The sequence below is a fragment of the Nelusetta ayraudi genome, unplaced genomic scaffold, assembly GCF_046127955.1.
Source record: "Nelusetta ayraudi isolate G7.1 ecotype Tasmania unplaced genomic scaffold, CSIRO-AGI_Nayr_v1 ptg000011l, whole genome shotgun sequence".
Taxonomy (NCBI): Eukaryota; Metazoa; Chordata; class Actinopteri; order Tetraodontiformes; family Monacanthidae; genus Nelusetta; species Nelusetta ayraudi.
In genome coordinates, this window is record NW_027466061.1 from 8,104,374 (window position 1) to 8,129,557 (window position 25,184).

At 45.2% G+C, this 25,184-nt stretch overlaps 3 protein-coding genes and 1 long non-coding RNA gene across 5 annotated transcripts; 2 read left to right on the forward strand and 2 right to left on the reverse strand.

Moving 5' to 3' along the window:
• Positions 1-1,842: 1,842 nt before the first annotated feature.
• Positions 1,843-19,883, reverse strand: LOC142884668 (uncharacterized). Of its 2 annotated transcripts, none has more exons than XR_012926191.1 (5): positions 19,761-19,883; positions 15,266-15,381; positions 9,463-9,568; positions 2,706-2,880; positions 1,843-2,389 (listed from the first exon to the last, which is right to left on the reverse strand). It is a non-coding gene; the product is annotated as an uncharacterized LOC142884668 (long non-coding RNA). The 2 variants fall into 2 exon arrangements; XR_012926192.1 differs by lacking the exon at positions 19,761-19,883 and adding an exon at positions 17,173-17,581.
• On the forward strand, positions 2,257-10,518 carry LOC142884665 (insulin receptor substrate 1-B). The gene is made up of 3 exons (XM_076020476.1): positions 2,257-2,882; positions 4,419-7,520; positions 9,485-10,518. The coding sequence occupies exons 1-3, from the start codon at positions 2,531-2,533 to the stop codon at positions 9,490-9,492; spliced, it is 3,462 nt and encodes a 1,153-aa protein (XP_075876591.1). The 5' UTR covers positions 2,257-2,530; the 3' UTR covers positions 9,493-10,518.
• Positions 16,751-22,234, forward strand: slc25a15b (solute carrier family 25 member 15b). The gene is made up of 8 exons (XM_076020477.1): positions 16,751-16,827; positions 16,865-16,909; positions 18,312-18,416; positions 19,432-19,690; positions 19,790-19,927; positions 20,223-20,398; positions 21,044-21,202; positions 21,338-22,234. The coding sequence occupies exons 3-8, from the start codon at positions 18,362-18,364 to the stop codon at positions 21,454-21,456; spliced, it is 906 nt and encodes a 301-aa protein (XP_075876592.1). The 5' UTR covers positions 16,751-16,827; positions 16,865-16,909; positions 18,312-18,361; the 3' UTR covers positions 21,457-22,234.
• A 388-nt stretch (positions 22,235-22,622) lies between these two features.
• On the reverse strand, positions 22,623-25,057 carry tm4sf21a (transmembrane 4 L six family member 21a). The gene is made up of 5 exons (XM_076020478.1): positions 24,716-25,057; positions 24,279-24,344; positions 23,348-23,485; positions 23,064-23,246; positions 22,623-22,918 (listed from the first exon to the last, which is right to left on the reverse strand). Exons 1-5 carry the CDS (start codon positions 24,890-24,892, stop codon positions 22,910-22,912), a joined length of 573 nt encoding a protein of 190 aa, XP_075876593.1. The 5' UTR covers positions 24,893-25,057; the 3' UTR covers positions 22,623-22,909.
• Between the last annotated feature and the right edge of the window lie 127 nt (positions 25,058-25,184).

A 25,184-nucleotide genomic window follows, 5' to 3' on the forward strand; every position in this document is an offset into this window, starting at 1 on the left:
ATTCAAGACATACCAGCACAATTATTTGTCACATAATTCACATTCAGTATGATTGCGCATCTCACAATAAAATCATAGAAAAAAACAACAACACAGAAAAGGTAACCTGATGTCTCCAGGGGATGGTGGGTAGATCATCCTGCCCTCACGAAAACATGAAAACACGCAATAAGGCTCTTGAAAAATGTGTACTTACTCTTTGAGTGGTAAGAAAAAAAACAAAAGAAACACAAAACAAAATCAAGCAATTTAATAGCAGTGACAGTGTGTATGGTTTATATTTCTTTTCAAAGTCTGTCTGTGTGCTCCAGAGGATTGCTAAATTTCTGGGAGAAATCTGCTCAGTGGATTTTTTTTATTTTTAATGGCCTCATGATTGTCACACACTCCGGAATATATTAGGCCTGTCACTGCATAAACCGTGACCCCAAGAACACCGTGTCTCTCTCTGTCGTCTGCTATTGGTAATAATGGGGGGGGGAAACAAAAAACAAAAAACCCCGCTGGCTCGCGCGACATCCAACGCGCGATGGTCTACCGGGTCGGAAACGAAGTGTTCCGCTGATGAACAACATGTTCCTCCCGCGAACCCCAGCAGCAGCGCTGCAGCCCCCCGCGCATCTGACTGACTGGCACCGCCGGTGTGGAGATGCCAGTCTTGCACGAGATGCGTCGAGTCAGCGAGAGACGAACAGGACAAGACAGGAAAAGAGGGGTGGGGTCTTTCAAAATAAAAGGGTACGACGCCTGAAGGCTAGTAGGAGACTATGTCATTCATTCATCCATCTTCTATACCCGCTTATTCCTATTCAAGGTCACGGGGGTCTGCTGGAGCCTATCCCAGCTGTCTTAGGGCGAAGGCAGGGTGACACCCTGGACAAGTCGCCAGTTCATCGCAGGGCAGGAGACTATATCGATTTACTTTATCAACAGTTGTGTGAGAAATACCTTCCGATATTTCGAGGGGGCGCGGGGAGGGGAGGGGGGGGGCGGAGGTGTTCCTCGTTCTATTGATTGATACTAAATACCAATCTAAAGCAAAAAAAAAAAAAATATGGATGATATTAAAAAAAAAAACACCAAAACATTAGACAAGTCTCATGGGTTAATCGGGGGTGTGAGGTCAGGGTTTGACCCCTCTGGATCCCAGACTCCCAGTATTTTGCACACTGGTTATTTTTTTTTAACAATTACGTAAGTTTTAAATGGTATAAACTATAGACAACATGGACCATTTCTAATTACACAAGTTTTGGCATATGGATTATAGCGACGCACTGAGTGACAGGAAGAGTTGGGTTAACAAGTTACCTATTCCAAAAACAAATGCGATTGACAACAACGATTACGCCGCCATGCTTAGTGCAGTGGATGGGAAATCTGCATAAAAAAAAAAAGTTGGATGAAAGCTTGGATAAGACCACTGCAGTGTGCCACAAAGAGTTTGCATTCAAGCTACCAGTACACCCTAGTATAAATGTGAAACCCATCAGAGCACTGAATACAAGAAGAGTTGCCACCCAGAGGCAGCAAAATTATTCTCATTCTATACTTAAGTAAAAGTACAGATACCTGTGTACACAATACTCTGGTAAAAGTAAAAGTGCTGATTCAACTCCTTTACTCAAGTTAAAGTAAGAAAGTCAAAGTTCTGGAATGTATTTAAGTAAAAAGTATTTATTTGGCTTTTATTGAAGCAATAAATTTGTTGCTAACTTTTCAAAAATGAAAAACTACTGAGAGAATAATCTGGACTGAACTGACAGTCCAGACTGACTTTTTACATTTTTTGTAGTGAAGATGTACTGAACAGTGACCAAAAAACCCAGAGGTACTATAAAATAATGTGTTTGTGTGTGTGTGTGTGTGTGTGTGTGTGTGTGTGTGTGTGTGTGTGTGTGTGTGTGTGTGTGTGTTTGTCTGCGCACAAAAGAGAGAGAGAGAGAGAGAGAGAGAGAGAGAGAGAGAGAGAGAGAGAGATGCTTACTCGTATGGGGCGTGTACTTTAATTCAGCATTAGTGGCTTTTATTTTACTTTGAAGGTCCTAACCGGAAATATGCTCTTTGCTCCGCACGGCTTTGCGGTGGCGAGCACAGACTGTGGGCAACCTCAGACAGGTGGAGGAGACGTCCTCGAGCTGCAGAAGTGCGCCGCGGTTGGAGCTGATCGGGCGGGACCGGGCTGGGCTGCAGGGCGGGTGGCGGTGCACGCTGTGCACGCTCGCTCGGTGCGCGGATCCTCCTCGTGCAGCTGCTGCTGGATGCACTGTATGATCTCAGAGCCACAACATGCTTTTGGCTGTTTTCCCCCCTGCCATCCTGAACCTTCGCACACATGCTGGACACCCTGATGTGGACGCGGGCAGGACGGGGGAACGAGGCGGCACTGCTGGATTAATGGAAAACACACAGGGACTTGAATTGCTTTTGTAATTCCCATCATCATCATCATCATCATCATCATCATCATCATCATCATCAACATCATCAACATCAACATCAACACCCTGCCTGCCTGCCTGCCTCGGCCATGGAGAACCAGGCGGGCGAGCCGCAGCAGAACTACGAGGACGTGCAGAAGAGCGGCTACCTCCGCAAGCATAAATCAATGCACCGGCGGTTCTTCGTGCTGAGGGCGGCCTCGGAGCGCGGTCCGGCTCGGCTGGAGTACTACGAGAACGAGAAGAAATTTCGCAGCAAATCACCTGTGCCCAAGAAAGTGCTCAACCTGGAGACGTGCTTCAACATCAACAAGCGGGCAGACTCCAAAAACAAGCACATGATCGTCCTCTACACCCGCAGCGAGAGCTTTGCCATCGCCGCGGACAGCGAGGAGATCCAGGGCGAGTGGTACCAGGCGATGCTGGACCTCCAGTGCAACTGTAAGACGTGAACAGAGAGAGAGAGAGAGAGAGAGAGAGAGAGAGAAAAGAAGTGTGATGTGATTTCCACTGTCTGTCTCTGCAGCATCAGGCCTTATCCTGCTGCCAGGGGCTGTTTGTTCTCCATAACACTGTGCCCCCCCCCCCCCCCTTCTCTCCCCCCTCGACCGTTCCCGATTGTTCCTTTGCACATCCTAACTGCTTGATCATGTGCCGCTGCGGCTCTCACCCGTTCTGCCGTTGCGATTTTCTTTCTTCTTTTTTTTTGTTGGACGGTATAGTGTTTTGGAACGGACGGGCAGGTGGAACCGAGCGAACGCGGAGCAGCACGCTATGGGCGGCATGTGCCGCGTTTGTGCAGTGCACAATCTCAATCAAGCGTCGGTTTCATCCACTGATAAACTGCGGGTGTTTTTTTCCCTCCCTCTCCTCCTTCCTGTCAGCAACGTGTAATCTGATGCATTAAATGGTGCAAATTCGTGCAAAAGAATATGCAAATGATCGCCGCTTTTTTTGCGGTTGGAATTGTGCAGTCCCGCTTCACACACGGCGGGGCTTGTTTTTGCATGGCGCAGTGGGCATATAGCAACCATCCAGCGGATGCATCATATAGCAGCAGCCTATCGCGGTGCACCCTGCCGGAGCCCGTGTTTTTGTTTTTCACGCACAGCTCCGGCTGCCGCTCGCCTAACCTACATTTCCATTGCACGGCGCCGCCGGTGGGGAGCAGACGGCACCGTCAGTGCACCCTCGCTGGGAAAGCAAAAAAAAAAAAAAAAAAATGATGCTTTCTGTTGGTTATCCTCGTGTTTACGTTGTTATCCTTATGCTGGAGCAGAAACACCGCCGCCCTCCCCACCTCCCTCCCTCCCTCCCCCCCCCCGTTATTCTTGTCGCGTCTCAGTTGGCTGAGACGGATGGGCTTGCCCAGCTCCGCTGTTGTCAAGCCGCGGAACTCAAAACAGAGACACGTTAAGTGTGCGTAGCCCGTCACCCCATTTTGTGTTGAGATTGTGCCTCCCAACGAAGCGCAGATCTCGATGCATATTGGGTGGTTAGGTTGTACGTCTTCTATTTTTTCCATTTTTTTCTGAGAGAATGTGAATCCTCAAGCGCATCTGATTATTTATTTATTTATTTATTTATTTATCTATCTATCTATCAACTGGCTATACAGGTAGATATGGCAGAGACCGTGCAACTGCAAATACTGCCTGCGTGTGTACTTCTGCATACATCTTCACCACGATGCACACGGCAGTGTAATAAATTATAAACCTTATCATATTTATTTAGCCGAAATGTGATGTCTATAATATTAAAAAATATATATATTATTTAATTGCACTTAAACCAATGACTATTATGTTAATATTACCATTATTGCCCTTTTTTTTTTTTTTTTTTTAATTTTTGTCATTTGGAAAAAAAAAAAGATTATAGGCTTATTAAAACCAAGGGTTTGGAAGGTGTTTCTAAATATTTTGATGATATAATGATGATGATTGTATTTCTTTCTCTTTTTGGGTGTTTTAGGCAAGACCCCTGAAGACTATGGCAGCAGTGGAGAGTGTAGCTCTCCGTCTCCAATTCCAACCTTCAAGGAAGTGTGGCAGGTCAAAGTCTGGCCTAAAGGTTTGGGACATGCCAGAAACTTAGTGGGCATCTACCGACTGTGCCTCACCGACAAGACGGTCAACTTTGTCAAACTCAACTCTGACGTGGCCGCTGTGGTGTTGCAGCTGATGAACGTGCGCCGATGTGGCCATTCTGAGAATTTCTTTTTCATCGAGGTGGGTCGGTCAGCCATCACCGGACCCGGAGAGTTCTGGATGCAGGTGGACGACTCGGTTGTGGCACAGAACATGCACGAGACGCTGCTGGAGGCCATGAAGGCTCTGAGCGAAGAGTTCCGCCAGCGGAGCAAGTCTCAGTCCGTCGGAACGTCGTGCGGCGGCGGAAGTGCGTCGAACCCCATCAGTGTCCCGAGCCGTCGCCATCACCCCAACCTGCCGCCCAGCCAGGTGGGCTTCTCCAGGCGGGCCCGCACGGAGACCCCCGGAGGCAGCAGCACCAGCACATCTCCCACGTCGCGCCACGGCTTCCCCAGAGCGCGGACCGCCAGCATCGGCGCCCGCTCGGAAGAGGGCGGGGCGAGCGCCAAGGGGACGTGGGCCAGCTCCAGCCCCAGCCTCAACGGTTCCTGCTCCACCACGCCCACCCTGAGGCCAAAGCCCACCAGGGCCCCGACCCCCGCCAAAATTACCCTCAGCCTTGCACGCTACACGCCCAACCCCGCTCCTTCCCCCGCGCCAAGCCTGTCCTCCAGCTCCGGCCACGGCTCCGAGTGCGGCCTGGTGGGGGCGGCGGTGGGCGGCATGACAATCAGCTCCTACCCTCGAGTTTCTCAGAGAGTTTCTATTTCAGGTTCGCCCAGCGACTACGGCTCCTCGGACGAGTATGGCTCCAGCCCCGGCGAGCACTCGCTACTCGTGCCCAACTTGTCCGGCCATCACATCCACAGCGAGAGCTCCTCCAGTTACATCGTGATGGGGCAGCGGGAGGGTCTCCTTGGCTCGCACCACCGCTCCAAGGGCCGGCGGATCCTGCGGCGCGCGTCCAGTCGGGAGTCCGAGGCCGAGCGCAGCCTCCTGAGCAAGAGGGCTTCGCTGCCGTTGACGGCCCACGAGCGGCTGACCCCGCACAGGAAGGACGAAGACGACGAGGCCGACGAAGAGTATGCCATCATGACGCAGAGCGTCGGCCACAGCGTCTCACCGGGGCCGCACGACGTGGCGGGCCAGAGGCGGAGGGCCGACAGGGGCCGAGGGGAGCCGGCGGCCGGGGGGCCTCTGGATAGCGGCTACATGTCCATGCTGCCCGGAGTGACGTCACCTCCCGTTCCGCTCTCTCTCTCCATAGTCGCGTCCGACGCCGGCGGCAAGCCCGGCGACGACGATGAGTACATGGCCATGACGCCCAACAACAGCGTGTCGCCACCGCAGCACATCCACCAGCCCAGCTCTGAGGGCTACATGGTGATGTCGCCCAACAGCAGCAGCTCCACAGACCTGCACGGGCTGGGCATGTGGGACGGCGGGCCCGGTGTGGAGAGCCGGGCCACCGGTGACTACATGAACGTCTCGCCCGTGTGCAGCCGCTCGGCCTGCAGCACTCCGCCGTCACACCCGGAGCAGCACCAGCTGCAGCCCAAGATGTTCAACTCCTACTTTTCTCTACCGCGGGCGTATCAGCACACGCTCTACACGCGCTTCGAGGACGATTTGGGCAAAGGGGAGGGGAAAAAGGACGGCGTCGGGCCCGACGGCGCTGGGAGGGGAGGAGGGGGAGGCGGGGTAGGAGTGGCAGGAGGAGGAGGTAGAGGGGGAGGATACAGCAGGAGGAACAAAATCGCAGTGGGCTCGGCGGGAGGCTGCCAGCTCTCCATGTCCTCGTCCTCCTTCTCCTCCAGCTCGGCCAGCAGCGAGAGCCTGGAGGACAAGTCGGTGTCGGCGGGACGAGGCTTGAGCCTGCTGAGGCCCGGCGGCGAGCAAAAGAGCGCCAAGGAGGGCCGCCACCACCAGAAGCGCAGCTCGAGTGGCAAGAGCCCCAAGCAGCAGCGGCGGGGCCGCCCGCTCAGCGCGGCAGCCGACATGGCCAAGGCCAACACGCTGCCCCGCATGAAGGAGAACCTGCTGCCGCTGGTGTCGCAGAGCGTCGGCGAGTACGTCAGCATCGCCTACACCGAGGGCGGCGAGGAGTGCGGCCGGGAGCAGCAGCGCGCCGCCTGCCGGCGAGGACCGCCACCCTCCCACGGCGCCCTGCGGCCGCTCAACCAGCCGCTGCTCCGCCACGACGGCCCCGCCCACCTCCCGCGCAGCTTCTCCGCCCCGCTGGCCACCTCGGCCGAGTACGTCAGCATGGACTTGGGGAAACCCTGCGTGGTGCCTGGCAGAGCTGCCGCCAGAGGCTGCCGCGAGCACGCCAGGGCGTCCTCCCCGCTGCCCACGGATGCCCCGGTGCCGTACATGGACAGCAAAAGCTCAGATGGCGGCGGCTCAGCCGGGCCGGCGCTCCACTCCGGGCAGCCACTGCTGATGGACCAGGAGGCAGCGCTGGGCTTCTCCCCCGTCAAGTCCTTCCAGTCCCCCGAGCGGAGCGGCAGGTTGGCCAGAGGTGAGCTGCAGGGTCGGACGCTGATCTCATCGCCCTCCCTGCCGCGTCAGCCGCCCTCTTCCTCCTCCTCCTCCTCCTCCTCCTCCTCCTCCTCGGGGTGTGGCCTCTACCAGGAGGGTGGCCAGGTGCCGGGCCAGGCACCGGGCCACCGCCGCAGCCTGGACCGCTCCCTGTGGGAGAGCCGGCAGGCGTCCGCTTTGTGTGCCACCCCGCCGCCACAAGCCTCCGGCTCCTCTGCTGAACAAGGCCTTAACTACATCGACCTCGACCTGGCCGTGAAGGAGAGCCTTCAGAGTGGAGTGGAGCGCACCTCTGCTGCCACCTACAGCATTGGAGGAGGCGCGATGGGTGGCGGTGGAGGTGGCAGCGGTGGCGGCCCCGGCCTCAACACGTATGCCAGTATTGATTTCTACAAGTCTGAAGAGCTGAGAGCACACCAGAGCGGCAGAAAGGACGGCCAAGGTACGTGTGTGAGAAAAAGCGGCCGATCTTAGAGTATCTGAGATGAGGCTGTGGCATTGGTGGTTGTTTTGTCAGAACATAATGTCTGAAAAAGTAAAGAAAAAAGGCAAAATACACCAGGAAATAATGATAATTATATGATCCCCAATAGCTCACTGAGTATGTAAAAGTAAGAAAAAAGTAAGAAAGCAGCATTATTTTGTTTATATTTTTGATTGATAGTAAAACCCTAATTTCGGGCTCTTCATCACAGTCTGGATTTGTTGTTAAATAATAACAATGTTTTTGAGAAAAGAATGACAAAAAGTAGCTTCATCTGGACCACAGTCTCAAGAGTAAAAAAAAAAAGTGATTTATATATTATTTTTTGACACGATGATTAAAACCCTCGATATTTTCTAGGAAGCTATGATAAGCTAAGATTTCAGAGACTGTAAAAAACGGTTGGAGTCTTAGTCACTATTCCTCAGCCATTACAGGTGTGTACTTTGCTTTCAGCTGCAGGGCAGCGCCGTTGTTCCAGGCTGTGGGTTGCCTGTAGAGTCTCTTATTATCACAAGTGGGTGTTCAGAGAGCAAAGCCAATTGATTTGTCTGCTGGTAATGAGCCATTTCACATAAATGGAGGTAGAGGGGGCCGAATGAACGCAGGCCGGCCAGGTGTTTCTGCTCCACGTGTGGGTGTGCGGTCGGCTGCTGGATCTCGGCTCCGAGGTTTCCCTCACGTTGCACACGCGACAGTTGATTACAGCCGTCAGACAGAGATTTGTGGGAGTCTCAGGCGCCGGTAGCGGCCAGTGGTATCGAGTACAGATACAGACGCAATCAGAGCTGGCAGCTTGCGCAGACCTTTGCAGGCCAATTTGCAGATTTTATCTACCCTTCAGTCCTGCACATACATGCGAAAACACATTGCCTGCGTTTATTATTTTTCGCAGAGTTTAAGAGTGCGCTTGGAGAAAGTTTGTGTGTAAATATTCAATGACTTTACTGCCCGCATGTATTGTTCCGCAGGACACGATTAAATGTTCTTCTCTTTCGATAAGATTCGGAACCATAATTACCCTGCTGTCATTAACTGCAGCCGTGTTGCACAGCTATAATAAAGGAGGTCCACTTGCGACACCTGGATATGTGCGAGGACGGTCCAGCTTTACATAACGAGGCTTGGCAAATGTCTAATCTAATTTGCAGTTTATTATTCCGCCCGTGACGATTACATTTTAATTAGAGCGGCCGAATGAACCCTAAATTAAAATATCAGATGGATGAGATTAGATGTGTTTGTTTTCTTCTTTATTAACAACGTCTACATGGCGAGTAAAAGAGGGAGAAAAGTGGTGGAGGTCCGTTTGAGTAAACTGGGAACTGAACTACATTGCAGTGCTCTTTGGTGGATCCAAAGAGCACTTTGGCCTTTCTGGTGGTTGCAGACAGCTGGACGATACATGTCAAATGGGTCCAGATGTGCGTTTGACATCAGCTGGCTGAAGCGGTGCAAGCTTCTAGTTTAATCTGACAGCAGCACATTGATTTGGCATCTTTTTAAAAGGAGTTTCCATTAATGTACATCTAGACTTATTTACAGGTGAATCATGTAAAGAGGCATTTTCTGTCTTTGATGACCCCCCCCAAAGACAGAAAAATCAAGATTGTCATATCATAAGATACACCAAGGGGGGAAACTGTCAAGGATCTTTGCAACTGTGAAGTCTACACAAAGACGAAATGCGTAATGTTGACATCTGCAACAGTGACAAATCAGCAAATCTTTGCGGAGAGATGCGTCACATGGTATTTACCCCAGCTTGAGAGCACCTTGGAGGAAGTGCACCCCCCTCAGCAGTCTCACAGGAACACATCTAGAATAAAAAATTCAAATGGACCATGTAGCAAATCTTAAATGAACAGCAGATATGAATGCATGATTTTGAAGTCCTTGCCTGTGTCTGGTTGTTCTTCCAGACTGTTGATCCCGGCATCGGTCCTGCCTGTGTGGGCGTGGTGGCAGTGCGGCAGTTCCGGCGGAGGACGCCCGGCGCTCCAAATCTGTTGCCACAACACAAATGAACAGTGGAGGCTGAAAACCCTAAAACCCTGGAGAAGTCATCCTCGTCCCGTCCACTGTTTTCTGTCAACCAAATGTGCACAACACACACACATGCTTACACGCATGCATGCACGCACGCACACACACACACATGCACAGGGTGAGGTAAATGTTTGGTTTGCCTTTGCATTGACAACAAAAATGGCATATGATCGTTATTCTGCTCAATATAAAGGATGGCGCTGCGACTCTCGATGTGTGTGTGAGTGTGTGTTTGTGTGTGTGTGGGTCCTCAGGTGGATGTTGCTGTTTTGATCGCCACGGCCGCCTCACACGTATGACCACAATGGCAAAGTTTTGGATCTTTGGGAGGCTTTCAGGGAATTGTACAAGTGACAGAAAAAATGGATGTGGTCTGAAAGCTGTTTCTTATTGGAGCAGAGTATCAAACACTTGAGAAGAAACAACTGACACAATCCCAACTTCAAGTGTTTCCTTTTTCCGCACAGTGATCCTCGACGCCAAATCCTTTTTTATTGAGTTTAATGATCATCAGGTGTCATTTTGATTTGAGAGAAAAGGAAAAAGCAGCTCAGCGGAGTTTCAAATGGTCATACTTGCTGTCACTGCTACCAGTATTGATTTATTACACAAAGTTGCCCAAAAAGCTTTTACCGCCAGTTTTCTTGTGCTACTAATGGAGTTCAGGGTGTGATTATAAGTGAGCTGAGTATTAGAAAGAAAGCTCCATGAAATCGGAAGTGAGATTTTTTGTATGCATAAAACCAATTTATTATAGGCAGATATTTTGTTTTCTTTCCATTTTACAGAACATCACTCGGAACTACAGTTGCAGTTGACATCATGTTCTTGCTTGGACGTAATCTTTAGCTTGTATTTGTGTGATGAGACCAGCAGCCATCAGTTTTTAAATTCATTCAAATTTGACACTTAGTGATCCTCTGGTTTTCACGCAGAATTATATTTTATCCCTAAAACCCCTGGTGTGAACTCGCACAGGAAGCATGTTTATACAGCCCCAGCTTTGATGATGCATAAATTAAACTAGCTCCGTCATGCCAATATGTAAATCTAGTCGCTGCATCTGGGTGGCGTTTCACAGTATTTAGCGGATTGATCCATCGCTTCATAAGCACACAGTGGGGTACTCTCCACTCCCTGTGTTCATTTCTCTGCTCTGTCTGGGAAATGCACTCAAAAGCCAGCCATTTTCAAAGCCAAAATAAAACGGACACATATGCCCGCTTTATGTGTAAAACTGCAGCTTTGCGAGCAAATGAAGCTTTTCATTTCAACCAAAATGCTGCAGCTTTCACACAGAATTTTAGGGGAATTGATAGATGCCACATTGACGCCGCGGCTAAAAACAAGCACACAGCAACAACACAATGCATCCATTTAATAATTGTTGTATGCAGCATTGCATAAAAATGGACAAATTAACATAATGGCCTCTTGTTGTGCATGTAAACAGCTTAATCAACTTGGCTTCATACATGCAGTTGGGACAGTAATTAGGCTGTATGTATGTAAATGATGAGGTACTGAAGGGACCTGATTACAGACATACAACAGTTTGGAGGCCATACCATTTCTTTAAGAGTGAAGGTAGTGTGTGATGTTATGAATTTCAACAACATCCTTCAGAAAAATGATAATAAATCTGGTGTAAGGCAAAGTAAAGTGAACAACAGGGACAAATAGTTTTGCCTCTATGCTTCCTTCTGGGAAAATAATATCTCTTCAGCCTCTGACAATCACATGACAAGGAGATAAAACAACTGTGTTCATCTCTTATTTCTTCACACCTTTACTGTTTTTTTTTCTTCTTCTCTTTTTTAGCAAAAAGAAAAATTGTCTTGACATTTTGAACCAAACTGTAGCACAGCATATTTGGAAAGTGTAAATCCTTTTTGGGCAACTTTTCTATTTTAGCTGTACATTATACTATAGTACACACTACAGTATACAAGTACAACCACAGAGACTATAGTCCATACTGTAGTTTTCTTTTCATTTACCACAATTCTAATATAAAGTGACACATAATAGTGGTATATAAAATATACAGTATACTATATGATAATTAATATAGCCTAGATATCTATATACTCTTTTATAAAGTGCCTCATTTTTGATTGTAGCTGTTTTTAGACAGGTTATCTCAAAATGGGTTGAAAGTGGAAAAAAAGAGTGTTTCTCTCCTGGATCTTAATTATGAACTTGTTTTTATTTGTTACAGAAGACAGACTGGAAACTCCTATCAGTCAGCCATAATCAAATTGCCTTACAATGTTTATTAGAGGGAAAAAACAACAACATTTTTTTATGTTTTGCAGTGCCTAATTCTTCAGCCACAATGTAAGCACTCCCTCGCTTTGTTCTTTGGCTTCATCAAGCTATTTCTCAGCCAAAAAATACAAAGCAAATATTAAAAAAGAAGGAAAAACAAGGGAAACAAGGAGACTGTCTCTCTATCTGAGCAGCTTCACTCTATAGGATGTTTCCACTTTAGGTCCCCATCCATCCACGGCCTAAACTCTTCTCTCTTGTTGACTACTTGTTGCAGGTAGTCCTGCATCTGAAAGTGATCAGATTGATCATAGGAAAATAATAATTACTGAATAATAATAACTGAATTACTGAATTTAGTTTTGTCACACATTGAAAGAGGTTTTATATACTGACTTCCTGTCAATGTGAGGAATTGCTGGAGTCGTCCAGTAAATTTGTGCACTTATTCATCAACCTGCAGTATATAAACCTCTGAACAAACGTGACAGGATGCACATGTTGCAGCCAGCGCTGGTGCCTGACTTCTTTATTTGGGCTAAAACAGTATTACACACTTGTGCATTGTTTCCCCTCGTATTTGTGTGTGGAAGATCTGGAATTCCCACGAGGTGTGAATTGTGCCACTTCTCTCACACTCTCCTCGTCGCTCTGCGCTCAAACGCAGGACTTGGTAAAATCTCTGAGAACCACGAGGCTCGTCTGCTCATCACTTTCTCTTTAGTCAAATTTACAACATTTTGCAAAAATGACAAATTGCCAAATCAGAACAGAGCAAACACAACGCCCGAAGACAAGCATTAAGCAGAGTGTGGGGAGGACGCTCAGAAATAAAGTTAGAATTTCTTTTTAAAGAATTGTTTTTCTTAAGGTGGGTGTGGCTGCATCCAGAGTCGTTAAGTTTGGCTGCATTCATGTAAGAGTCAAATGTGTTTCCTGGATGTGACATTGTGATGCCAAACCTTTTACTAATTATGGTGACCAACTGGCGGAGTCCAGGGCTCCAGCTGTGTGTATACAGGGTGCAAACAGAGATGGCTTTCTTGATGCATTTTAAACACTGGTAGCTTTTCCCACATTTACATTGAGCTTTCTTTTTTCTAACCCTCCCAACTGAAGCTGTGGCTTGCTAACCAAATGGTTTTGACCCCGTTTGTTACTTTAATGCTGCACCTGAAAGCTAAATTCTAGTGTTTTAATCTTGGCGAACTAAAAAACAAACAAAGACACAAACAAAAAAAATGATTCTGCTCAGATCAGAGATCCCTTTCTGACTCAGCTCATCAATATTGTGCTCATTTTTAATTACTATATCCTAGGGTTTTGCTTTCCATAATGAGGACAAATACCTTTTCTTTTCTTTTTAAAAAAAAAAAAAAAAAATATTGTATGAAAAGTAGTTTAACGTGTTTCTCTGCTAATGACTCGGGTGCCAAATATGGTGATGCAGATTGCAAATTTCTGACACAAAGCCTGTTTTATTTTTTTTTTTTCTAAACTTGCCAGGTGCAGATTTTAATCCCGTGTGGTAATAAATTCATACGGAGCAGAACACAGCCCACTACTGCCCACAGTCTGCTCCCCCATACTGAGAACTTTTTGGTGTGCCGAATCCATTTCAAACACATGGACGAGCTCCACTTTTATGACTTGTGTTGCTCTTTTGTCAAAGTGATCTTTTATAATCTCTTTGTTGTTTCTTCAGCATTACTCTCTTAATTGGGAATTAGCGAGATTCTCTGACTGTGCCTCATAATCTGAAGCTGGAGCAGACGTGGCAGTTGGCAGTAAAACCCTGGGGGAGTCTGAGGAGGGTTCAGCATATTATTGACGTCGCGAACGAGGTGTGCAAAAAGCAGTGGATTTTTGTTGAATATGATTTATTGTGTTGTGCATTTTGAACAGCTTTTACAATGTTAGGCCCCTCAGCTGTGTCTCCAATCTCATGAAATGCGGCGGACGCACGAAACAGCTTTATTAATATTTTGTTTTTTTATATAGAGATTCGTTGTCTCTGCAGAGTATTTTGTAACAGTGCAGTCAGAACACGGCACAGAAATAGCTCATCAGACTATCTGTGGGAAATGATACTGTATGTACAATCAGGGTAGTGATTATAATTACAAAGGGGAGAGCATTGTATGTATTTTAAAGCTGTTGATACTACTTTGATAATGATGTAAAATGCAAAAAGACTGAACAGGAACTAAAGGTATGTAAAGTATACTGTGTATAGAGGAGTTTGCTCCAGGGGAGGGCTGGGTTGGGTTTCATTCTGTTTATGGCAAAAATTGTTGGAAACAATGAATCTTGTCTGTGATGTAGACAACGTCAATGTTTTCTTTTTCTTTTGATAAAAGGTAAAATCCTATGAAAAAAAGAAGAAAACTGTTTCTTTCATTGACCAAAGTCAGGTTGTGAGTGCAGGCCTGCAGACACATGAGTCTAGACTGTATAAGCCAATTCTGATGAAGTTTTTTAAGGATAATCTTGTTGACAGAGGGCACATATGTTTAATCCCAGGTTGCTGTGTCGGGACAGATGGTATTTTGGCAGCTTTTCAGTTCTTTATTGATCAACAGTATTGTGACTGATGGAGATTTTCATTTTATAAATAAAGTATGGCCAGGTAAAGGTAAAAATCACCATCACAGAAATAATACATTTCAACACATTAAAAAAAAGATAATGCAATAACAAAAAAAACTTTAAAGAACTGAATTAATGATTAGATATTTAGATTTTTCTTTTAAAGTGTTGTACTTCTAATTGACATAATTGCATGCTTTTGAATTTATAGGTAATGTGTATCTACTTGGTCGGCGAACTAACTTTGAAAATGTCCCTTTTAAAAATAAGTAAAACAACTTAAGCATAGTGTGCACTGTTGCCGCAAATGTGACTTTTAAACATAGAAAAAAAACATTATTTTTTTAAAGTAGGTGCAGTATATACACAGTAGAGTTACGTCATTGCAGGGAATAACATAAATGCACAATGTAGGATAGGACACACTGAGTAGTATAAAGTAGTATAAAATAGCGAAACACACCAGTGGGAACTGGTATAGTACATTCTCTTGGAATGTAGAACATATGCATATGAGGAAGAAAGATACTGATAACACAATCAGAAAAAAATGCAAGATGTGCCTTAATACTGTACTGACACTTAGTCAGTTGTTGTTGTTTTTTTTGTCCAGCAGGCGGTGGTAATGCACCATCGAGTTAGTTGCCAAGTGCCTAAAAAAAACTACAGAAGAAGAATAAAAGCGGCGAAAGCGTTACGTCACAAAGTAGCGGAACGCGGTGCTACCGTGAAAAAAACACAACCACTCGAATAATGGGGAGAGGATTTGAGCATTAGAAACGCTGCTCTCTCACCAGGACAAGACTACGTCGTTCATCCATTAGGCTTTTCTTCCTAGCAGCCCTGATTCTGGATAGGAGACTCTTGAGTTAACACAGTACCATGAATCAGCCGTCAAGGTGGCAAGAATCTGCAGAAAAATGGAATAAAGACATTGCAGGAAATAAACGTTCTACATCGCAATTTGTGAAAATTTAAATAATACTTATACGTTTTGCAGTCCTGCTATGAAAACTCAGGACTGCCACGTCCTGCTAAAGTGACGTTTTCCATTTATAAAAACATGGTTGAACAAAGAAAGAGTGAGTAAACAAAACAAAACAAAACAAAAACAAACAAACAAACACTGCCTTCTCAGTACTGGACCAAACACATAAAACACATTTCTCACTACAATGTGTGTTTGAAAAATTTGGGGTTGAGAAATTGGTCATTCTTTACCTCAAGTAGATTAGAAAATTAAAAAAACAAAAAACAAAAAAACACATGCTCTATTGAACATGAAGTTGAAATGCTATTAACCAGGGAACATCGCAGATGTGAGAGGTGGGACATCAGACAACAGGGATGATCCTGGTGTATGTTCTGACCATTACATGATCATATCTTTCTCTTTTGCAAAATCAGTAAAACTATTTGAAATAATATTTTGATCAGAATATATTCTAAAAAAAAAAAAAAAAAAAAAATCCATGAACAAACTGAAGGCCATGTTGCGATCACACGGGCTTCAACGTTTTCCAGTAATTTACACTAAAAGATTTGCTGCCATTTAGTGGACAGAAAGCGTGTTGCAATCACATCCCAATTTACATTCAGATAATGCGAGAATATCGCAACAGACACTTCATTGAAACATCATGTTTCGAAAAAAACATTCTCCAACTCACCAAAAAGTTTGCACATTCACTTAAAAAACTTTTTTTTTTTTTTAGATTTTTAAAACCAGAATTAGAGCCAATTTGCAAAAAAAACAAGCCCTGAATTGTTTTGACCTTTCGAAAGAGAAATGATCATCATCATGATCATCATGATTATTATTATTATTATTATTATTATTATTATTATTATTATTATTATTATTATTATTATTATTATAAAAAGGACGTGTCCTCTAGTAAAAGTGGCCTGTTTAATGGCATATGGGTTTAAGCTTACTCACAGCTTGTAAATGAAACATAAATAGCGTTTATTCAAATTACTACGGTGCCTTTTGGGGCCACCAGATGCCTTAATCCAATGTATTTTATTATGTCATAACAATGTATTTACAGTCGTTTCCTTGATAATCCTAGACTTTAGTGTAGTCTGCATCTGAAATGCAGTTTAATAAATTTAATTTTACTACAGTTTACACAAATCTTGTCTATATCGATATTTCACAATTGGAGTCGATTTTCCAACGGACAGGTTTAGTATCAGCTGTATCGACATGAATATCGACCTGGCCGACACTCAACGTTGATGCGTCTTTTCACGCAGTCTATATAAAGAGGCGCACGACCTGTGGAGCAACAGTGAGCAGCATACAGCAACAGTGTCCAAGGATCGAGTCACAGACGGGATGAGGTCGGTTGTCCGGGGTCCTTAGGACAGCAACCGTTGTTACCGAGCGGGTGTGTTTACAGTTTGCGTGAGTGTGGAAGACAGTAAACCAGGTATGAAGATTCTTTACATATTAATTGGTTCTTCGGTGTAGGTATTTTTTTTTGTAACCGATGTTTTGTTTTGTTTCAGTCGACTTTTACTTTGCGGAGCCGGTTTGATCAAACGAAGCATCCTCCCTCCCAGGTGCACTAGCTCGGAGAGAGAGAAAAAGTCAACTTGCGTTTATTTTGTCTGAATGCTCTCAATGTGTTGTGGCTACTGAAATTTAGCAAAAATGGCGAATCTTTGTTTTTGTTATTATACCCTTACGTACCATTAAATAACGAGACTGCCGCAGAATCCGTAGACGTAGAGAGAAGTCGCGGAAACACGTCACCCTGTTACCGGAAGTAACACTGACTCGTCAGAGGACAATCTCGACATTTTTTCACGGTCTCTGTTCTCGCCTTTCATCAACATCATGATAGCCGAGGAACCCCTCCGGTGACTGCAGTGAGTGGCTGAATGATTCGCATGAGATAACCGAGCTGAGATAAACTAACCACCTCGACCCGGTGAGCGGACTGACTATGTGGCCGCCCAGTTCGCTCCGGCCAGCAGCAGCAGCTTTTGCCGGTTAACCTTCGCATTACTGTCCGTCACTCGAAGGATAACCTCGCCGACACTCCCATGCCCCGACTCGAACCGGTCGTGCCAGCCATAGATATCTATGGTGCCAGCAAGGTTTGAGTCTCTCAACCGATTTTGACCGTTTGACCTCAGGCGATTACAGTTGCGCGTGCGTTCACGTCGTATGAGCGTATTTGATCGCTTACAACACGAGTTACCACGGCGCGATCACGCGATCATTCGCAGTGATGTATCGGCTTTAAGAAGGCGTCTCTGGTACACACCCATCAATAGGAAATTCTGATTTTGCTGTTGAAGTCTTTCTGGGCTGTGTCGTGTATTTATGTCTTTTCCGGTGTCCTAGCGGTTTTTTGGCGTTTGTCTTTCATCAGTCAACAAAATACCCATGGCCCCATCTAGCGGTTCGTTTGCGTAATGTATGTACATGAAAAGAAACGTACCCAAAGTTATATTGGAAGATAAAAGTTACGGCGGTCATGAAAAAGAACTCCTTACGACGTTGGTGATGGCACAGAGATGTTCTGCTCCGAGGGTTACATAAGAGTCAGCTTAAGAGTCCAACCGTAGATAACCATAAATGATTGCTTTTGGTTGGGGGGAGGTTTTATGGTGCTGAACTTTAAAACGCAGCCGCTAACCAACAGTGTGATCTGGGCCTTTGTTCGCGGTTCCCGGGAGAAATTCAACGTTGTTTCTGAGGAGTAGTGAGGGGGAAACAAAGGTTATGTCATATTGTGTACTTTGAAATTAAATGTTATTACGTTTGTAATTGAATGTTATTACGCATATGCCATACATGTAATTATTTTTCATCCCCTCCAGGTAGTTGAGAAAGAGAGGATTCTCTTCTGCTAAAGTCCCTCACAGACACCATGGCTCCACACCCGGCAGTGCAGGCCGTCATTGACCTCTCTTCAGGGGCAATAGGTAAAAAACAAAAAACAAACACTGTTGCTTCTCCCTGATTGTCTTATCACGGAAAATACTCTTAATGAAATTTGCAGGCTCATTGTGTTCCCAGACGGTTCGCTGAACTTCTGCCTGCGCAACACATTTTCATGACTCGTGTGTTTTTCCGGCTCATTTCTCTCTGTGCTTCCACTGCCGCCTCTCTGATTCTTATCTCTCATCACAGGACACGTGTTGTTGAAGGGACTCCCCCCCCCCCCCCCCCCGTTTTTCTTTTTGCATGAGGTTCATTTAATAATAACAGTTTATTTTGCTGACATGATGGTACAGAGGTTGTCGCTGTCGCCTCACAGCAAGAAGGTTGTGGGTTCGATCCTGGCCTGGGGCCTTTTTGCATCTGGAGTTTGCATATTTTTCCTGTGTCTGCGTGGGTTGCCTCTGGCTTCTTCCTCCCACAGTCCAAAAACATGCCTGTGAGGTGAATTGGGAACTCTAAATTGTCTAAAGCATAGGTGTCAAACTCTGGCCCATGGGCCAAATTTGGCCCACAGTGTAATTATATTTGGCCCGCGAGGCAACACAAAATCTCTGCTAGAGCTGCTGGCCCGCCGCTATTATACAGCACATGTACCGCAAATCTACAAATTCCAGAATGCTCTGCTCGATCTACTGGATTGGTTTATAGTGGTTACTTTATTTTTAAATTGATTATTACAGTGTGGAAAAAGGTTACTGTTGAAATTTAAACCAGAAGGCTTCAAATCATGTTTTTAAACATTTCTTTTTTTTTCATAAGCTTTGCTTGTTCCATATTTAGGTTGAAGCAAAACTTGTTGAGGTCCATATAAAGAGGTTCACTGTTATGTCTGGAAGAAGATTATCTTTTCAGCGTGTCACCCTGCCTTCGCCTCATGACAGCTGGGATAGGCTCCAGCAGACCCCCGCAACCCTGAGTGCAGGAGGAAGCGGGTATAGAAGATGGATGGATGGGAGGGATAATTAAATTTCTTCTTTCATATTTCCTTTCCTGAAGGTGGCGCTGCGTGCGTCTTCAGCGGGCAGCCCCTGGACACAGCTAAAGTCAAGATGCAGACCTTTCCCACGATGTATCGAGGTTTCATCCACTGCATCATGACAACTTATAAACAAGTGGGCTTGCGCGGCCTCTACCAGGGCACCTCACCGGCGCTGGTGGCCAACATCGCGGAAAACTCTGTGCTCTTCATGAGCTACGGCTTCTGCCAGCAGATCATCCGCCTTGCGGCCGGGCTTCACAGTAACGCTGTGCTGAGGTGTGTGGGCGCGGCGGAGATTCTCCAGTTAGTTTCCCCCTTTTAATGAACATAGAATGGGATTTCTAACCTGTCTTCCATTTATTCTCTCTTCTTTAGCGACTTCGAGAAAGCCTGCGCCGGATCGGTAGCATCGATCTTCTCCTCGTTAGTTCTCTGCCCCACTGAGCTGGTCAAGTGTCGCCTACAGGCCATGTACGAGATGGAGACGTCAGGAAAGATAGCCAAGAGCCAGAAGTAAGTGGCCTGGGAATAGATTGCTACATTTCCCAGTTGTTGATCAACTAGTGCAATAAAAATGTACATCTATGTATGATAAAAAAAAACAACTGATTGTATTCCTTATATTTAAATGAATAGTGAATTATTGAAGATCATAATGTTTTTTTCTAATATTTAATAGTTAGTAATATTATATTGCAGTTTAACAGGGCATTTATACGACCCTAAACAATTTTTTGCAATTAATTTGATTTGATTGAGTGTAGCAGTGTGTGCATTGAGTCCTACGTCCCTATTTGTCTGTCCATAGCTCTGTGTGGTCAGTGATGAAATCCATCATGAGCCATGAGGGTCCGCGGGGCTTCTTCCAGGGTTTGACCACCACCATCGCCAGAGAGGTGCCCGGCTACTTTTGCTTCTTTGGCGCCTACGAGCTCAGCCGCTCCGCCTTCGCAGACTACATGAAATGTGAAAAAGACGACATAGGTGAGAGGGGCGACGGCCACAAACTAGAGCTCATCCGCAGTGCAGCCAATATTGAAGATGAAAGTTTGGTCTTGGAGATGTTGCAAAGTTAGAAAATCTTAAAGGTTTTATTTATTTATTTAAAATTTTCCAAGGAACTTTGTCTTTAGTTTTTTATAATCATTCTGTTCATTCCATCAGCAGACACCGCTGCTCACTATGAAATCTATCTGTGGAAGTGACCTCAGATCTCTTTGATCAAGTTAGTGACAAGTCATCAACTCAGCCCACTGTCACCAAGTATCTAGACTTCAATTAAATTAAATTCATTACATACTTGGTGATACTTCCAATGTGCACATGTGATGCATCTTGAAAATTCAAAATCTTTTCTGATCCTTGAATCTTGTGAACGAAGGTGCATTTGATTGCATCAAGTTAGACAAACTGACATGAGCAGTAAAGGCAACATGGCCCCATAATAAGACTAGAAAAATAAGGTCAGTCCAGTGCAGTGGTTCACCATTTTGCCACACGCGATGTCCAATATGTATTTATACGCTTGGTCTTGCAGCCATCACATCATTCCTCGCTAGATTTGCTTTCACCTTGCGGATGCAAGTCAGCGTCACGCTGGTGTATAATAGCTGCCGTTGCTGTCCGTAGGCGTGGCCCCCATCGTGTTCAGCGGCGGCTTTGGCGGCGCCTGCCTGTGGCTGGTGGTCTACCCCATGGACTGTGTCAAGTCCAGAATCCAGGTCATGTCTATGACGGGCAAACAAGCGGGCTTCTTCAGAACCTTCACGACGATCGCTCGCACAGAGGGTAGGTTGAGAATAAATTTTCTGATGATCTGAATTATCACTCAAATCACTCAAAAAAACCCTTGCATTCTTCTTCTTTTTTTGGTGTGTGTGTGTGTGTGTGTGTGTGTGTGTGTGTGTGTGTGTGTGTGTGTAGGTGCACGGGCGCTTTACTCCGGCCTTACCCCCACAATGGTACGCACATTCCCTGCTAACGGAGCCCTTTTCCTGGGTTACGAAGCCAGCCGCAAGCTCATGATGAAGCAGTTCGAATGAGACAAATATGCACAAGAGTATTACAGCCAGAACCCTCATCTTGGATCTGACTGGGAGGTGTGAGGAAGCTACATAGAAAAACTGGAAGACACTCCCTCTCCCACTTCACAAACAGTATTTACACTCCTAAATCCTTTTAATTTGTTCTTGGAATCACATAGTGTTTTTTTTTTAACTCCTCAGTGTGTCACGCTGAACATACTACTGCCGTACTGCACAACACTCCAGTTCTACCTCTAGAACAGGCCAGAACTGCCTGTCATCGTTTGGGTGGTTGCAGTTGAACAGGGTTGGGGGAAGCACCCCTTGACATTGCCCAGCTATTTGAATGCACAAAAGTTTTTTAGGTGGTTTTAGATTTTCCATGTATATAACAGCTGGTGAGGTGTCAGACACTGATGCATATCACCAGCAAAAGAACCGGGGGTGTCATGATCAGCACACTGCACAGCTCGGTGTGGGTTTTCAATGGGGAAAAAAGAGAGGCAGATCCGAGGACAGCTGCAAAACTTACATTGAGCTGCTTTCCTTTTTACATCCCCTGCAACCAGCATCATCCTTACCTGAAAGTCCTGCACAGACAAGTAATGTGGCATTTCTGTCGCAACAGTGTTTAGATTCCTTCAGGTAACCGATATTTGCCTTTAAACCTCTTCTTTTAGCCTTTTCTCGTTTAAGGAATAATGTTCCTGTGTCAACAAAAAGCTGATATTTTAGAGTGCCAACACCCTGAAACTGAGATGCTTGTGTACAGCCTTCATTAAAGCTGTCATTTTGTCCCGTGTGTCTTCTGATTTATTGGATGAAAAGGAGGTCAACCAAAACATGGTAATAAGCATATTCCATACAACACCGATTTGGATTTGAGTTATTTTAGGTTTGTTTTGTTGTTTGTCGTTTGATTTTAATATGCGTGTAATGTGTGCGAGGAAAAACTACTGAATATTTAATAATTAAAAAAGTCAGCTTTTAGAAACAAAAACTGCTAAATATAATGTGCCTTTAATGGTTTGGATAATAGTTTCCTCTTTACTTTGACCTGCAGAGATCTTTTCCCGGTTCGGAAAAACCCTTGATTGTTAAAAGCCCTTTTTGGAAAAGGCCTCTATTATTTCATCACTTGAATCATGGGTATATAAACATAATTTTGAAGTAAAGGCAGAAAATTTAGCAGTCCAGCAACATCTGTTTTATTAATGTCTTAAAAAGCGTCTCAACTTTTAGAGATTTTTAGTTTGGAGTAAAATACAACAAGGGGTAGAAAGCCATACATCAGTTACACCTATACCCTTAGTTTGACAATTGACATAATTTATACAGCTCTATTAGAAATTATGTGCAAATTGAAAGTTTCATATTAACACGATATGAAATACATATATACCTAAACAAGCGACAAAACTTTTATGCAGCAGGAACACCACTCTTCCAGCAGGGGGCATCAGGCAGGAACTCACAGCGTCTGTAGGTGAATTGAAAAAAATCAGGTTGTCTAATGAAAGGCCATCACCTTGAAAGGTTGCTGCATAAAGTTCAAACAGGAACTTGATGGTGTAGTTTATTGTTCCTGTTCAGATCTATTCTGCTTTAGCAGCAGCGAGGCTCACCCCTTTGTCCATGCACGTTCCACAAAGGCAGCCAAAGAGACCGTTGATCATCTGGATGCCACACAAGACCACTTGCAGGCAGCTTGTGGCCAGAAGAGTAGCGAAGAGCCCAATGTGAAACTGCACGATGTTCTTGGGCAGCAAGCACTGCAGCCTTATAAAGTCGTCTGTCAGGTATTTGCCCTCACTGTGGACACGGGTTGCAGTGTTCATACATTATGGGGTTACTGATACAGCATAGACATTCTAATGTTTAAACTGCAAGAATGTCATTAGAATGTAACTTGCCCATCTAAAAAAGGTGCATCCCAACCCAAAATAGTTATGCAGTAGGGTCCATTCCGCAGAGCGACCCCTGCCACAACGAGACTGTAAAGGCTGCCGACCACGCCCACGGCAGCAAAAGCTATGGACAGGAACATCTGCAGAGGGATCAGCACATTCATTTGTAAATTTTGTTTTTATTTTGGACTTGGATTAACTATTTGGGGGGGGATTACCCCTTTGTTTACAGCCTCCCACAAAAAGCTTGGATTTTAACTTTTTGCTCAAACCAAATCCTTTCTGTATCTCTGACTTGTTTAGAAGGCAATAATAAAGTGGACAACAGCCCTACCGCCCCTGGGAAATGTGCCTCCATGACATCACAAAGGGCTCATTTCTGCTCATTTCTTTTGTGGACACATGTTGCTGTGACTTTTTAACATGGACGCCTCACAGTCTGTCCTTGCCATAAATGAATGGGAGGAACAATGCCTCAGTTGTTCCTTGACTGCACCCTTACATTCCTTACATTGGTCTGTCAAACTGAACCTTTTTTCCTACTACTGCCGTCTTCAACATGCTTCACGTCGCTTTAGGAATCAGTTTGGTGACCTTTTTTATCCTTAAAGTTTGCACTTTAATTGCCTCTATTTTGTCACATATAGAGGAGAAAATTTGGAGGAAAAAAGGCGTTGCCCCTGTTGCAACCATACATATATTAGACAAAGTTTATCAGAAAGTCTGCTTGGTGTGAAGAAAACTCATTTAGAGCAATACATAGCAGCAATACAACTAGATATTTAGAATCAACATTTTGCAGGATTATATGACATGTTATGGTGCAACACTTTCACAAATTTCTTTAGACCAACACAGGGAAAAATAAGTGATGTACAGATCTTTTGAAAATCTTGAAAATGCCAGCTTGGTCACCAGGCAGCAGAAACTCACCCCGCAGCGGTTCCCACAGCAGCCCTGTGACCCGGTCAGGTGGATGTAAAGTGCTGGGACCAACACCTGTGGCAGGACACAAGAGTTAAGTTAAAGCTAATGAGCTGGGAGCTGGGAGCTTTTCCAGGATTTGACATGAACACTGCACAGTGCAATTAAATTCATTTATTTTTCCGACATGGTTACACAGTCAAATGGGTTAAGTCTCAGGAAAATGATTCAAATGACAGGATAATCTTGTAAAAAAATTAAAAAAAACACTGTACTGTTCAGACTTTCACCGCTGGCAGATTTAAATCTGCCACATCGAGATGACTAACAGAACAACATTACCACTACACAATGCTTTCAAAAAGTGTTCATACAATAAGTTACTTCTTTTTTTTTTTTAATCTGGAGGTATACAAATTCAGATTTGGGGAGGAATCACAACTTACCATGATACCCCCTCCGATGAGTCCACTCATGTATGTGACTTCCGCTGTAATGTGTTTATCCTTGGCATACTGCACATCACCATCGGGGAAGAACAGCACTATGTTACAGATGATGGAGAGGACCGCTAATGGGTAGAGAGCGATCGCAATGAAGCGGGAACATTTTCCAGTACACATGTTGTCGTCGTCGTAGCGAGTGTGGAAAAAGACGCCGGTCTGCTGACTGCTGAAAACGTGTGGCAATTAAAAAAAAGAGCTTGTCCACAAATCCTGCCTGTTATCACAGAAACTGTTTCACCGTGCTCTTGACTAAGCTTGAAACATGAGGGGAGTGATTCCAGGGTGTGTGTCGTGTGTGTGTGTGTTTGTGGGAGGCGTCATGACGAATAGATAAGGTGGATAAACAGAACGGCCCTGGAATGGCTGCAGCCAAGGAAGCTTTGACTCATTCCATGGTATCTAGATGGGA

What these genes read in the sequence shown, in the direction of transcription:
- LOC142884665 (XM_076020476.1), top strand. Translation starts at nt 2,531, where the DNA reads ATGGAGAACCAGGCGGGCGAGCCGCAGCAGAACTACGAGGACGTGCAG. An exon ending in GCTGGACCTCCAGTGCAACT is followed by an intron (nt 2,883 to 4,418) that starts GTAAGACGTGAA and finishes TGGGTGTTTTAG; the next exon opens with GCAAGACCCCTGAAGACTAT.
- slc25a15b (XM_076020477.1), top strand. Translation starts at nt 18,362, where the DNA reads ATGGCTCCACACCCGGCAGTGCAGGCCGTCATTGACCTCTCTTCAGGG. An exon ending in CCTCTCTTCAGGGGCAATAG is followed by an intron (nt 18,417 to 19,431) that starts GTAAAAAACAAA and finishes CCTTTCCTGAAG; the next exon opens with GTGGCGCTGCGTGCGTCTTC. An exon ending in CACAGTAACGCTGTGCTGAG is followed by an intron (nt 19,691 to 19,789) that starts GTGTGTGGGCGC and finishes TCTCTTCTTTAG; the next exon opens with CGACTTCGAGAAAGCCTGCG.
- tm4sf21a (XM_076020478.1), bottom strand. Translation starts at nt 24,892, where the DNA reads ATGTGTACTGGAAAATGTTCCCGCTTCATTGCGATCGCTCTCTACCCA. An exon ending in TCATCGGAGGGGGTATCATG is followed by an intron (nt 24,345 to 24,715) that starts GTAAGTTGTGAT and finishes GTCCTGCCACAG; the next exon opens with GTGTTGGTCCCAGCACTTTA. An exon ending in GCTGTGGGAACCGCTGCGGG is followed by an intron (nt 23,486 to 24,278) that starts GTGAGTTTCTGC and finishes ATCCCTCTGCAG; the next exon opens with ATGTTCCTGTCCATAGCTTT.